The 15,600-nt window shown below is 43.1% G+C and overlaps 1 protein-coding gene across 2 annotated transcripts in view; it reads left to right on the forward strand.

Annotated features, from left to right (window-relative positions):
- The first annotated feature begins 342 nt into the window (after positions 1-342).
- CA11 (carbonic anhydrase 11) overlaps positions 343-15,600 on the forward strand; it is a 500,072-nt gene continuing 484,814 nt past the window's right edge. The window contains exon 1 of one of the 2 annotated variants that reach the window (XM_063942739.1): positions 343-896. In XM_063942739.1, coding sequence (XP_063798809.1) covers positions 833-896 — 64 coding nt within the window. In that variant the 5' untranslated portion in view covers positions 343-832. The remainder of the gene's footprint in view (positions 897-15,600) is intronic. The other variant, XM_063942738.1, reaches the window with a different exon arrangement.

Here is a 15,600-nt window from a genome sequence, read left to right on the forward strand (position 1 = left end):
ATTTATTTATTATTTATTTATTAACAGTTTCTTATATAGCGCAGCATATTCCGTTGCGCTTTACAATTAGAACAACAGTAATAGAACAAAACTGGGTAAAAACAGACAGACATAGACTTATTGTGTTACAGTATATGTTGGATTGATAGAAATTATTTCTTATCTACAGTATGTGGCACTGGGAACAACAGTTCCTACCAATTCTCTAAGGATGCATGAGGGTAGTATAGGAGAAGCAATGACGGAATCTGGTTTTAAAGAGCAAGGAGAGGATTCAAATGCAGAAAAGTACCTCAAAAGTGGAACATCACCAGTAACTGAGCAGGGAATACTGTGACTGTGGAAATGAGGACAGACTAGGAAATCTCAAGGAGAAGGAACAACATGTATTATGTAAGGGAGACAGAACGAGCGAGGGAGAGTGAAATAAACATATTCAAAAAGAAAAAAGGGGAGGGTAACAGTGACTGGAAGGTAAAGAGCCAGGGAGAAAGCAAGGAAAAGAGAACGGAATGAGTAAGGAGGAGCGAAAGAAAGAAAATCAAACAGGAAGGTTTATTCTAAGAGCTACAGAATTCTTACATGCACAGTGATAGTAAGAGGGGATCATTTAGGGTATACTAAGGCAGAAGAATAGTTTCTTTGTCTTTTAGCAGGGAATTCAGTGCATTGTAGCAAATACAATAAAGGAAGGAGATCTGTAAAGGTTTTCTCTTTCTCGGAAACTAGCAGATTTTTCTTATTTTTTTCCCCCCTTCCAACCTGTGTTTGTGTTGATGGGGATCTAGCTGTCTTCCAGCATTCGGGAGATGAAGGGATAACCAGCAGCAGAATGCCAGAATTCATTTGGAGATCTGTGTTAATCCTTCAGGCAAGCAGTGCTATATACACCGCAGGTAAGTAATAGCATGCTGGCCACTAAGGTGTTCTTCATTATTAATATTTCATGCCCTCTATTAACAACCCTTGTTAAGTCATCCTGTAACGATTGCTGGGGAGAAGAGCAGGAGAACCACAATGGTTATTTAGTTTGTATTGTGTTGGTGGGTTGCTGTATAGATCAGTTTCATCCTGTCTAACAGAAGTGGATAGGACACAATGCACCTGGAGTTTAACTTTCATATTTAAGATGGAAAGTCAGCAGCATGTAGCAATGTGGAAGTACTGTATGGAAATGCTTTGCAGGACACGAGGATCGAGGATTAGTGCAACATTGCTGTTCACATAGAAGACTAGTAGAGCTTTAGATAGATAGATAGATAGATAGATAGATAGATAGATAGAATTTTTTCTTTTCTTTTTTAAGTAATCTGTGACTAAAGCAAATCAGTTAGATTGTTTTTGATCAGCAGAGGTCTCTTGTTCTCTATTGATTAATAACTACAGTCCAGAGCACCTGTCTACACTACTGCTGTCTCGTTTATTAGTAAAGCCATTAGGCTGCCCTTTTCAGAGACAGAGTAACAGGTACCACCCTGAAGCTTCTGCAACCACATGCAACAATGAATCAGTCTGAGCTGCGCTAACAGTTTCTCTCCCTTTATAAAAAAAAAGATGCTCACAAAAACAGCACATTCCAAAGCTAAATTGGAATTCTGAAATCAATTAAAGTTCGATGGAAAAGTGCATTCATCCTTTCTGTCAGTCAAATGCAGGGGTACATGACATATTATTGTGTAAAGTCATTGTGATGGGATGAGATGTATTAATGATAAATGTTGCATTTTCAACAAATAGAGTATAAAAAAAAGATATTGATTGATTATATAATACAGGTCTGCAATGTATCCAGTAAAAATGTATGCAGGCACAATTGCCCAGCTTCATAAATGCACAATTAAAAGTTGAAGGGACTTATGTAAGTAGCAGACAGGTTTCCATGGAATGTACTGATTATCATGTTCAGTACTGTCTGCAACACAGCGATTACTTGGTCCAGTAATCAAGCACTTCTGTGCCACCTCTCCTCTCCTATATGCTGATGCCATTGCAATAATGAAGTTATTTTTGTGGTTTAGCGACCTCAGAGGAATACTGGTGTGTCTGAGTAGGTTCTACATGTGTGGAATCTAAAGGGTTAAAATGCATGCAAGAGATGGTAATGAGGGAGATGGGAAAATTTTCTAGCGAGAGCAATTCTCCTGTGAGCTTCATTTGTAACTAGTGCATATAGGTAATGAATGGAGAAGATTACATAAAAATTTACTCTATAACAGTGATTCCCAAATGTGGTCCTCAAGGCACCATAACAGCCTAGATTTAAGGATATCCATGTTTAAGCACAGTTGGCTTAATTAGTACCTCAGTCAGTTTGATTATACCATCTGTGTGCTCAAGCGTGGATATCTTAATACCTGGGCTGTTAGGTTGCCTTGCGGACAAAATGTGGGAACCACTGTTCTAAAACAAGCCTGATGTATACATTTAAGTTCCTCTTAACTTGTAGGTCACCTGATGCCTATGATAAACTTACTGAACATTATTCCAGTTGTCTTTTTCTCCAGTTCTTTAAATATGTACAATTTTCAAATATACTGATTTTAGCTAAAAAGCAAATAATTATATTAGTATATTTAATGTTAGTTGTACAAGTACTAATTTTCTTAATTGTTATTTGCCTCGGATAATAATGTACGTAGCACAACAGTAATGGTATTTTGGGGAATACAGTATTAATGCGAAAGCAATTCATGGGTCATGAAGCTGACCGTCAGACTAATCTTTGCTGTAGCTAAGGAAGGGAAGCCATCTGTTGTAACACACACTACAGCATTTCAGTTAAGATATATTGGCCAATAAATATATAGTTTATCCACTTTCACCTGCATTATCTTTGCTGCTAGCTGTACTCATCACCAAAGCCTAAGTATTTTCTCAAAGATAGTCAAAGTCACCATTTAATCTTGCACCACGACAAAACACAAAAACGTGCACGTATAAATGCCTAAATGTGCACAAATACAGTCTTTATTGTACACTGGAAATAGATGATTATAAAGTTCCATTTATGTAACAATGTGAATCATGTTCTGCATTAATTTCTCGCATGCTACCTTTTAATACACCAAGACACCAATACACCAAGACACCAATACACCAAGACACCATTCCTCTCTGGCAATGAAGGGGTCTAGGGCACTTATGTGACAGATGACACACTCTACGCATATGACATTACTGGCCTGTTCCTATTTTTGATACTCAAGGTTAGCTTATAAAATATGCATAGCTTAATATTATATACAGTTCAGTGTCTTCTGGCTTTTCTGTGAAAATAAAAGCCAATGGCATGACTTAACCCCTCAAATACTTAGTACAATGCTAAGCAGATTGTGGGCCAACTGCTAGCATTAATTGCCAGTTCCAAACCCACGGTACTGTACATATATTTTCTCATTAAAAACCCCTGCAGCCTTTTGATGGAATGAGTTCAGAATATTCCTCATAGCACGCGCTCCCAGGAGTTCATAATGCTTTGAACGTCTGTATACAAGTAGCTTAGTGAATATTCATATAGTACTCAATCAATTATTCACATCAGATTTGCCTATGTCTAGTGAGCAACATGTATTGAACCTAGACTAGAAAACTTTATTGGAAGAAGCTATGACATACTTCATATACTTTGATCTATGATATCCACTTCCATTCATTAATGTTAATAATCATCTTAATGCTTTTATGTATTTATTTTGAAGGCAGTTGCATTAAAGTGAATGGGGCTGATTGAGAATTGTGTGCATGGAAATAATTGTGAATCTTCGCCTGTATGAGGAGCTGTAGTGGCTCTCATCCATAGGCTTGTGACAGCTGCTGTCCATGGTACCAACGCACAATTCAGTAGACCTACAGTATACCTGGTGAAAGAGATATGTCTGGAACAAGAAGGTTCTCTGCATATGCTTAACTCAGCATAACCTGCAAATACACCTACATACATGTGATATGACCAGATACACCCAATGACCACGAGTGAAGATATGACTGAGATGCCAAAAAATGACTCACCACCAGTAGTTGCTCATGCTGAAGGTGCATTGCCAAAGAAAACACAAGATCCATTAGCAAAATTGAGTTGCATGACCTCTGAATCAGCCTTGGCTTTACTGTATATTCCATGGGTCAACACATTATTGTACATAGAAAAATGGAAATGTACAGTAATCAGTCTGTAACTTGGAATAAATACTAGTACTTTCTGAGGAATGTGCTTTTATTTATAATTACTGCAGTGAATAGGTCTAAAATATCATGCACTAAAAAGGACAAAGTTTCAATGGTTTAATGGAAATCTTAGACTATTGAGAATTAACATTATGCACAGTTGTAAGATAATAAAGTCTAAAGTGTTATACTAAAGGTGCATTTATATACTGTACAAACATAATACCAGCACATACAGTGTTTATTACACTTATTTATCTCATACAACCCATATTTATCTCATACAACCCATTTGTGAATTCAATGCCGTAACTAGACTTTTTGGTGCCCTGTGCCAGTAAGAGAATTCCCCCCCCCCCCCCCCCATTATTCCAATAGAGACATTGGGGGCTATTCAGAATTGATTGCAGTGTCCCGAAAATCGCAAATGGGCAATTTTCTGAACACTAGGTACATGGAGCGGCCACAGTGTGTGTGCACATGCTTTCATTATGAGATCTCATTCCGGAAGTATGTGATCACATTATGTTTGACAGTTGGAGGGGTGTGCAGTGTGGCTACATGGCCTTGGGGGAGGGGTGGGAGTGGAGCAGGAAATGCAGGCATGTCATGCCCATTTTTGGACCCAGCTGATGATGTCTTCTGCATTTCCTGCAATCGGAAACATGGCGGCAGTACACCTGCCTACGCAGCCTAGCAGGTGTCAATCTCTTTTTTTTTGCAATGCTATCACAATCGAATTGCTGGGCGGTGTCACACATGCTGTGCGGCCTTGCTCTGTGCTGGGCGGCACTCAGCATGCTATTTTAGCAAAAACGGCAACCAACTCTGAATAACCCTCATAAGGCAGATGCCTCATGGGGAGGGGCATGACAAAAAAAATTGATCCCAGAGAAAGCCCATGCTATGACGCCCCTTCCCACATATATTTTATACACACACATCCATAGATCACTGCAAGAAAATGGATTTGGACACAAATCCTCTTTATACCATATTCATGCACTTAACTTGAGAGCTTGCTGTATTAAGTTACAATACCCTTTATTAAATAACACATTTCAATATACTGCCATACCCAGGATTCAAACCTATAACCCGTTGCATTCCAGTCAAACACCCTACTCATTGAGCTATTTGATCCTGCGTAAAAACTATGAGATTTCTAACAATATGAAGCTGCTTGTACTGTGCAAAAAAAAAAAAAAAATTAGCATTGCAGTTGAGCAGATCTATGTAGCGTGCAGCCACACAGCCGATTCCTTGAAGCCACACACTACATAGATTTCCTTTTTCACAAAGTACAAGGTGAACTTTAAATAGTTAGAATTCTCTAGCTTAGAATTCTCTAGCCTTCTATGCAAGAGCTGATAGCTCAATGAGTAGAGTGTACGACAGCATTGTCACAGGCAATGGGTTTGAATTCTGGGTATGTCAGCATCTTGAAATGTAATAAAGGACAGTGTGACTGAATAATAAATAGCTCTCAAGTTAAGTTCATAAATGTTGTATAGGTAATAGTGACAGAAGGGGTGGGGGTAGGAAACAGGGGCGGTCAGGAGTTACTGGGTTTCAAAATGGGGGAAGCTGCAAGTAAAAGTAATTAAACAGATAATTGATATGTGCCGCCAACAGCGCCTCCTGCCCTGCAGCGCTATGTGCGGTTGCACAGTCCGCACACACCTAGTTATGGCCCTGTCTGAATTAAGCCGTACGCAGGGCACACATCTGTATATACTATATTTCACTCAATATTATTTTAATAGACATTTGTAAGCTAGAAGTTTACTTAACACTAAACTGCTGTTGGGGCACAGCTTCTTGGAGAGTGGTGGAGGCAGTGCCGTAACTAGGCATTTTAGCGCTGTTTGCAAGAAACGACATTGGCGCGCCCCCCATGGAAGATAGGAGGCAGTGCGCGCCGCAGCCGCGCAAAATATATATATAGGGGCGTGGCTTCATGGGGAAGGGGCGTGGCCACAAAATAATAGATAGGGCAGTGCACGCCGTAGGTGCGCAAAAATATATAGGGGCGTGGCTTCATGGGGAAGGGCGTGGCCACAAAATAATAGCAATTCATACTACGGTGCACAGTAGCGCCACTACACCAGGTACAGCCCCTTTTATACATTACAGCAGACAGTCCCCCTTTTTCCACATTACAGCAGACAGTCCCCCTTTTTTACACATTACGGCAGACAGCGTCCCCTTTTTTTTACACATTACGGCAGACAGTGTCCCTTTTACACATTACAGCAGACAACGTCCCCCTTTTTTACACATTACAGCAGACAACGTCCCCCTTTTTTACACATTACGGCAGACAGCGTCCCCTTTTTTACACATTACAGCAGACAGCGTCCCTTTTTACACATTACGGCAGACAGCGTCCCCATTTTTACACAGTACGGCAGACAGCGTCCCCCTTTTTACACATTACGGCAGACAGCGTCACCCTTTTACACATTACAACAGACAGCGTCTCTGTTTTTACACATTACGGCAGACGGTGTCCCCCTTTTTTACACATTACGGCAGACAGCGTCCCCTTTTTTACACATTACAGCAGACAGCGTCCCTTTTTACACATTACGGCAGACAGCGTCCCCATTTTTACACAGTACGGCAGACAGCGTCCCCCTTTTTACACATTACGGCAGACAGCGTCACCCTTTTACACATTACAACAGACAGCGTCTCTGTTTTTACACATTACGGCAGACGGTGTCCCCCTTTTTACACATTGCGGCAGCCAGTCCCCCTTTTTACATATTACGGCAGACGGGGACCCCCTTTTTACACATTGCGGCAGCCAGGCCCCCTTTTTACATATTACGGCAGACGGTGACCTCCTTTTTACACATTGCGGCAGTCAGGCCCCCTTTTTACATATTACGGCAGACGGTGTCCCCCTTTTTTCACATTGTGGCAGCCAGTCCCCCTTTTTACATATTACGGCAGATGGTGTCCCCCTGAGAGAGAGAGAGAAAGAAAGAAAGAGAGAGAGAGAGAGAGAGAGAGAAAGAGAGAGAGAGAGAGAGAGAGAGAGAGAGAGATACTTACCATCTTGCCGCTGACAGGCTTCTCTTGCTGGCAGCTCCCTCGGTGCAGGCATCGGACAAGGAGGAGGAGGGAGGGGGACTGGAGCCGCAGCAGCGCTATGTCATTGGTAGTAAGCGCCGCTGCAGCAGTCCCCTCTCCTTCCGTATAGGCTGCCTGGCGCCTCTGTGAATGCTGGGATGCACCGCGGCTCCAGTCCCCCTCCCTTCTCCTCCTTCTCCGCTGCCCGGCGCTGCTCTCTCCTCCACAGCGCGGCGGCGCACACAGCAGAGGCGGCATGTAATGAGTCAATTTGACTCATTACATGCCGCTGGCCGTGCCCTCAGGGCAGCTGCGCTGTGTGCCAGGCACACCTGGCACACACTTAGTTACGGCCCTGGGTGGAGGTGCTCTTTTGGGTCATTATATCGTAACAGGGTTTTCTTATTCTTTGGCTTTATTTATTTTCAGTGAATTGAATGCTTTACACAAACAATTTCATCCCCATAATTTATTACCAATTAACAATTATTTCATACACAGAAGATGGTCAAGTATATATTCAAGAGCTCTAGTCTATATACTTGACCTCTGTGTAATTGAAGAGCATGCTTCTTCAAACATTCACGTTTAAATCTAGCTGAAACATGAAGAGCGTAATTTAGAGTCGAAACATAACATATACAATTTTGGAGTAGGTAGGATAGAGGTATGCAAGAAAAAGTGTGCTTACATCCATAAGAGGTGGTGAGAGGGGGGATTTGTATGGGAGTCTCAGCCACATGATCTTAGTATTCACAACAGGGTGGCCCATCCCCTGACACACACAGTTTACCACAAAACCCCACCCAAAAGATGTCCCTGCAGCCCTGGCATCCATATATAGATTATGACACAGCTTGTGAAGCAGACAACTCAAAAACACTTGTACTTATGCCAGACAAACCAATAAGTGTACGCATTCCTGGCAGAATGTTCAACAATTAGGTGCATGTACAGGTTGAGTATCCCATATCCAAATATTCCGAAATACGGAATATTCCGAAATACGGACTTTTTTGAGTGAGAGTGAGATAGTGAAACCTTTGTTTTTTGATGGCTCAATGTACACAAACTTTGTTTAATACACAAAGCTATTAAAAATATTGTATTAAATGACCTTCAGGGTGTGTGTATAAGGTGTATATGAAATATAAATGAATTGTGTGAATGTAGATACACTTTGTTCACTGCAGAAAGTCACAAAAAATATTGGTTAAAATTACCTTCCGGCTGTGTGTATAAGGTGTATATGTAACATAAATGCATTCTGTGCTTAGATTTAGGTCCCATCACCATGATATCTCATTATGGTATGCAATTATTCCAAAATACGGAAAAATCCCATATCAAAAATACCTCTGGTCCCAAGCATTTTGGATAACGGATACTCAACCTGTATTAGTACTTGTTGCAGAAGAGGCATTACCCTATTTGTAAACAGTCTGATAATATAATGCAAAGCACAAATAGGATGGTATCCAGTCAGGATCCCAGTGGTTGGTATCCCAGCAGTCAGAATACCGACGCCGTAATCAGTGCCGTAACTAGGCATTTTAGCGCTGTGTGCAATAACTGACATTGGCGCCCCCCCCCCGTACAAGATAGGTGCAGTGCGCGCCGTAGGCGCGCGAAAAATATATAGGGGCGTGGCTTCACGGGAAGGGGCGTGGCAACAAAATGATAGCAATTCACACTACGGTGCACAGTAGTCTCCATTATTCAAATTACGCTGGACAGTAGCGCCACTACACCAGTTAGAGCCCCTTTTATACATTACAATAGACAGCGTCCCCCTTTTTACACATTGCGGCAGCCAGTCCCCCTTTTTACACATTGCGGCAGCCAGTCCCCCTTTTTACACATTGCGGCAGCCAGGACCCCTTTTTACACATTACGGCAGCCAGTCCCCCTTTTTACACATTGCGGCAGCCAGTCCCACTTTTTACACTTTGCGGCAGCCAGGACCCCTTTTTACACATTACGGCAGCCAGTCCCCCTTTTTACACATTGCGGCAGCCAGGACCCCTTTTTACACATTGCGGCAGCCAGACCCCTTTTTACACATTGCGGCAGCCAGGACCCCTTTTTACACATTGCGGCAGATGGGACCCCTTTTTACACATTGCGGCAGACGGGACCCCTTTTTACACATTGCGGCAGACGGGACCCCTTTTTACACATTGCAGCAGATGGGACCCCTTTTTACACATTGCAGCAGATGGGACCCCTTTTTACACATTGCAGCAGATGGGACCCCTATTTACACATTGCAGGAGAGAGAGAGAGAGAGAGAGAGAGAGAGAGAGAGAGAGAAAGAGAGAGAGGGGGATATACTTTCCTTCTCCCCGCTGACAGGCTCCTCGTGCAGCTTCCTCTCCGTGCAGTGTGAAGTCAGTTGAGAAGGAGGGGGAGGGAGGGGGAGCAGAGAGCCGCAGCAGCGCTATTTGATTGGTAGTAAGCGCTGCTGCAGCATCCCCCTCTCCTTCTGTATTGGCTGCCTGGCGCTGCTGTGGATGCTGGGATGCATCCACAGCAGCGCAAGGCAGCCAATACAGAAGGAGAGGGGGATGCTGCAGCAGCGCTTACTACCAATCAAATAGCGCTGCTGCGGCTCTCTGCTCCCCCTCCCTCCTCCTCCGCTGCCCGGCGCTCCTGTCTTCTCTCCTCCAGCGCGGCGCACGGCGCAGTCACAGAGGCGGCATGTAATGAGTCAATTTGACTCATTACATGCCGCTGGCCGTGCGCCCCCAGGGCAACTGCGCTGTGTGCCAAGCCCCCTTGGCACACACGTAGTTACGGCCCTGGCCGTAATCCTGACAGTACTCGGAATGCTGACATCAGCATCCTGAATAGGTTCACCAGACCAGTGTTGGGATCCTGAATGAGCATCTGCTGGACTGCCAGGAGTGGTAAGCCATGGGAGTGGGGGGAGGGGGGGGGAAATTAGGTATAGGCTGTGGGGAGGGTGGGTTAGGTTTAGGCACCCTCAGGGAGGGTTAGGATTAGGTTGCGGGGGAGGGGTTAGGTTTAGGCTTTGGAGAGGGGGGGGGTGAGGTTTAGGCACCCCCGGGGGGGTTAGGGTTAGGCTGCAGGGGTGGGAGGGTTAGGTCTAGGCTGCTAGAAAGGCAGGTTAGGGGGCCAGTGGGAGATGGTAAGTATACTTACCCTCCCCTGTCAGAATTCTGATTATCAGGATGCCGCAGTCGGTATTCTGACCGCCAGCATCCCAACCACAGGTATTTCCTGCCCAACCCGTTAGGAAAATTTAGTCAGATACACAGGAGAGAATATTGTCTTATTAACAGATGAGAAAGTCATATTTACCATATAACAATATATTCAGCACTTCTTTATCCTTTGTTTATTTCAAGATCAAATGTGATTTGTCTTTTTGCATTAATCGGTATGAAAAAATAAGGGGCAATACCTTACAATGCATGGTTTTGCCTTGTAAGTTATTGCCCCTTTAAAAAAATATCCACGTTTGTCCGGCATCCCGCATGGACACCGGACTCAGGAATCATTACATCCGACCCCATGTCTCCCATTGTTAGAAGTCGTTAGCACAAGATGCGCATGGATGCACATCTTACACCAACAAAATACATACTTCTAACTCTTAATGAGCCCTATAATGTTCCCCTCATTCACATAATATATAAGGTGTTCTACAACCCCATTTAGCTATCTAGACTAATAGCCCCCATATATCAGAGATGTATAGAGACAATGTTTCAAAATTGTATTCCCCCCAATCCCGACCATTTTCAGTCAGGATCAGGGAATTGGGCATTTTTAACATGGTTCATTTCCCCGTTTCCCTGATGGAATGCCGATCATCGAAGGCAGATCTGGTCGGCGGATCGGGGAATCATGGTATCGTGGCTGATGATGTTTGGGGGCCATTAGGCTGAATGTCTTCCCTGGCTGCATGAGATCTTTCTCCTTGAGGCATCTGTTTGCATCTTATTTGGCCCATCCACTAGTAAATGGTGTTTACATTCAGACACTATGGGGTAAATTTACAAAGGTGGAAGTTTTTTTAAGAACTGGTGATGTTGCCTTTAGCAACCAATCAGATTTTATCTATTATCTTATAGAAGCAGCTAGATAAATGTTAAGTAGAATCTGATTGGTTGCTATGGGTAACATCAGCAGCTCTAAAAAAAACTCCCACCTTAGTAAATTTACCCCTATGTTTTATTAATGCCATAAACTAATAGGGATGTAGTCAAGAGGTTGACAATTACAATGTCAACATTCATCCTGTCAACGCCACAATGTTGACAGTTTTGATGGTGACATTGTTAAAATGTCGACAGGCAACTTGGCGACATTGTCAGAATGTTGACTGGTGAAATGTTGACTTTGTCGAGAATGTCAACATTAGGGTTCCACGTTCTTATGTCTACATGAATGTTGACGTTAGGACTGTCGAGATATCATACCCAACCCAGCTGCCTTGGTAGCAATATAAATTCACAACATTACTGAACAGAAACAATCTCCCTCACTTGGGTAACAATCTCCTGTCACTATACCCATTACATGAAGTTAATTATGTAGCAATCAATCTTGTTTTAGTGTTCAACAGATTTGTAACATTTCCTACTGTAGTTTAGCAACTGCTTCATGATGATCTGTTGTACTATTTACTCCGTTGTCTGTTTGTTTTGTTTTATGTATGTTGTATAAAGAATAATTCATAATTAATGTTTTATTTTACTATGTGGACATGACAGCCCAACGTTATTTACTAGTTTTCTAATTTGTTAATTGACCAGCAGTGTAATCCTGAAGATCAGAATCCCAATGTTAAGCACATGGCGTTAGGGTTTGGCACTAGGGCAAGGGTTAGACTGCGGGGGTGGGGGAGGTTTGGGTTAGACTGCTGTGGGGGGAATTTGGGTTAGGGTTAGCCTGCGGGGGTGGGGGATATTTAAGGTTAGGCTGCTGAAGGGGTGGGTTAGGGTAAAGGACAGGGGTAAGGTTAAGATATTTACAAGGATCCGTCAGGATTTTGACCATTGGGATGCCTCTGTCGGCATCCTGACTGTCGGGATTGTGACTGCCGGGATTCTGCACCTGACCGGTGTGTGTCTGTGGATCTCAGTGCTCTATCATTGAACCAGAGAGAATATGGTAAGTAGCTTACCATGATCATTGGGCCTGCACCTTCATGGGCCGGCGACAGTCGCTCCAAACTCAAGCGTTTGGAAACCCACATCCTGAAACATTCTGCATTTGCCCCTGGTATATACAGTATATCTATAAAACATACTGATGACAGATACAGAGATAGGGCATATGGGCTTCTTAAAGAGTTCCTGCATGCTAGGCTTTTAAGTGATATCTAGGTGACTTCAGCACCAATCAGCAAAAATTTTAATATATATGGTATATTAAATCAAGATCTCTCCTGGGCTTGTAAAAGGTTCTATAAAAGCTAGCATTGTATTATTTATTGAATATATCAGTACTGAAGTATCCTCACTCACAGCATCCTCTTTTGTATGTCTTCTCTATCTAAAATATATGGGTAATGTCTTTCCTTAAAAGCACGTTGTATGAAGAGTAAAGCCATAGCTCTTGTTAGTGTGAAGCTGTCAGATGTAGCTGTACTTGCCATATATTATTATCAATGTATAAGTTATTAAAGACTTGCTCTTGAATATAGAAAGACGGCTGCTGGTTCATTAATCCAATTTGTGGTCTGAAATGCTGGAACGTCCTAAACTATTTTCTGGTGGTCCTTGGCAGCTTTGCAGACTGAGCATATTCACTGTAGCTTGTCTCTCTCCATAGTGCTTGCTTGACAAACCACTTATCATTTTTGTTGCCCTGTGATGGACTTTTTGCAATCTCTTTTATGCCTGTTCTGTATTTATGAGATATATTACTTTGGTTAGATCATGGTTACTTGTGGCCTTGTGAATTGAAGAAGCTGCCTACTTTTGCACTTTACTACCCTGTAATCCCTAGCGGGAAAAGATTCAGCATGTGCAATGTAAGGTGCTTTATTTGCAAAATGTACTTTTTTATTTTCAATTCAGTCGTTATAACTTTGACATGTTCAGCCTGGCAAAGACATTACATTACCGACACCTCTCTATTCTACACTACATCACCTCACACTGACCCCTCTATACCCTAAACTGCATCACTGACCCCAGAGCCGGCCTTAGGCATAGGCAAACTAGGCAATTGCCTAGGGCATTTGGTATGCTTAGGGGCACCAGCAGCTTCTGCTGATTAAAATGATATGCGGCATGCCTATATTCTGTGTGTGACTGCGGCTGTATCTGCATATGAAATGCTATGTTACAGTGTATTCCTGGAAATCACTGTACTATAGCATTTCATACGCAGATACAGCCGCAGTTGCACACAGAATAAAGGCATGCTGCATATCATTTTAATCAGCAGAAGCTGCTTGTGCATCCTAGCCACATAGTAATGCAAATAATATGATGCATTTTCATAAACAAAAGGCGCCCGACGTTAGCAGAGCTGCCAGATGACTCATGCCAGGCATCTCCTGCAGAACCAGTGGCGGTGCTAGGGGGCACCAGCCAAAATCTTGCCTAGGGCATCATATTGGTTAGGGCCGGCTCTGACTGACCCCTCTATACCCTACACTGCATCACTGACCCCTCTATACCCTACACTGCATCACTGACCCCTCTATACCCTACACTGCATCACTGACCCCTCTATACCCTACACTGCATCACTGACCTCTCAATATCCTACGCTACATCACTGAGCCTTCTATACCATACACTGCATCACTGACCCTTCTATACCCTACACTACATGACTGACCTCTCTATACCCTACACTGCATCACTGACCCATCTATAATCTACACTACATTACAGACCCTTTTATACCCTACACTGCATTACTGACCCCTCTATACCCTACACTATATTACAGACCCTTCTAAACCCTACACTGCATTCAGTGGTGCCGAGAGAGGGGGGGAGGAGAGGGTACAAATTACCTGGGCCCAGGTATGATGGAGGGGCCCAGTGGGGGCCCAGGTCCCCACCCCCCTCTTACCTGGCAGCAGGAGCTGCAGCTGTTCTTCTCAGCCTAGCACACTGCAGTGTGGTCAGGGAAGTGCTTAAAATACTATCTTTTCTGTATTTTTCTCTAAGGGTGTATGGCCATGCCTCCTGTGATTAGGCCATGCCCCCTCTTTACCCTACACTATATTACTGACCCCTCTATACCTTATACTACATAACTGGCACCTCTATACCCTACACTACATTACTGATCGCTGTATATCCTATACTACATCACTGAGCTCTCTATACCCTACACTACATCACTGACCCCATTATACTGTACACTGCATACCCTTTATATTTTATTTGTGCATCTGTTATTAGTAGCCATGTCCAGACAGTACAAAATAAATGACAAATTTAAAGTTGAAATTACCTGTTTGGTGATGTTGCTCAGTGTTTGGTATTTGTTTTTTTTTACTAATCAGGAATCACAATTTGTCTTTTACACCACAACTACACCTCACTAAATGTAAAGATATAGTACACCTGACCACAAATGGCCAAATGATCAAGGAGGTAAACACCAGACATCATGTAGTAATAAACTTTCACTGAGCAACTTCCCCACACATGCAATGCCAATTACAAGCAAATCAAAATCCTTGTTCTTCTCTACGCCAAAGATAGTTCTTAATGACATCGGCTGCATGTTTGGGATCATTGTCCTGCTGCAGAATAAATTTGGAGCCAATCAGGGGCCTCCCTGATGATATTGCATAAAGGGTAATTACCTGCGTAGATTTCTCAGCATTGAGGACAACATTAATCCTGACCAAATCCCTAACTCCATTTGTGAAATGTAGACCAAACTTGCAAGGAATCTTCACCATGCTTCACTGTTGCCTGCGGACACTCATTATTGTACTGCACTCCAGCCCTTCAGTGAAAAAAACTGCCTTTTGTTACAGCAAATATTTCATTTTGACTCATCAGTCCAGAACACCTGCTGCCATTTTTCTGCACCTCAGTTTCTACATTTTTGTGCATAGTTGAGTCACTTAGCCTTGTTGCCACATCGAAGGTTTGGCTTTTTGGCCACATTTCTTCCATTAAGACTACTTCTGTCCAGACTTCTCTGAACAGTAGAGCAGTGTGTCACGATTCTGACTTGTGGCCTAATTCAGCATGGAACAATGCTCCAGCAGGGTTTGCATGCTGATGCCCTGTGAAGTGTGTGCACAAGCAGAAGGTGCACTGCATACAAAGGCATCTCACTTGTGTGAACGCCTCTGCCTGATTGACAGGCAGAGGCATTCGCAGGGTGGGAGGGGGAGTC

The sequence above is a fragment of the Pseudophryne corroboree genome, chromosome 10 (assembly GCF_028390025.1).
Source record: "Pseudophryne corroboree isolate aPseCor3 chromosome 10, aPseCor3.hap2, whole genome shotgun sequence".
In the NCBI taxonomy this organism is placed as follows: domain Eukaryota; kingdom Metazoa; phylum Chordata; class Amphibia; order Anura; family Myobatrachidae; genus Pseudophryne; species Pseudophryne corroboree.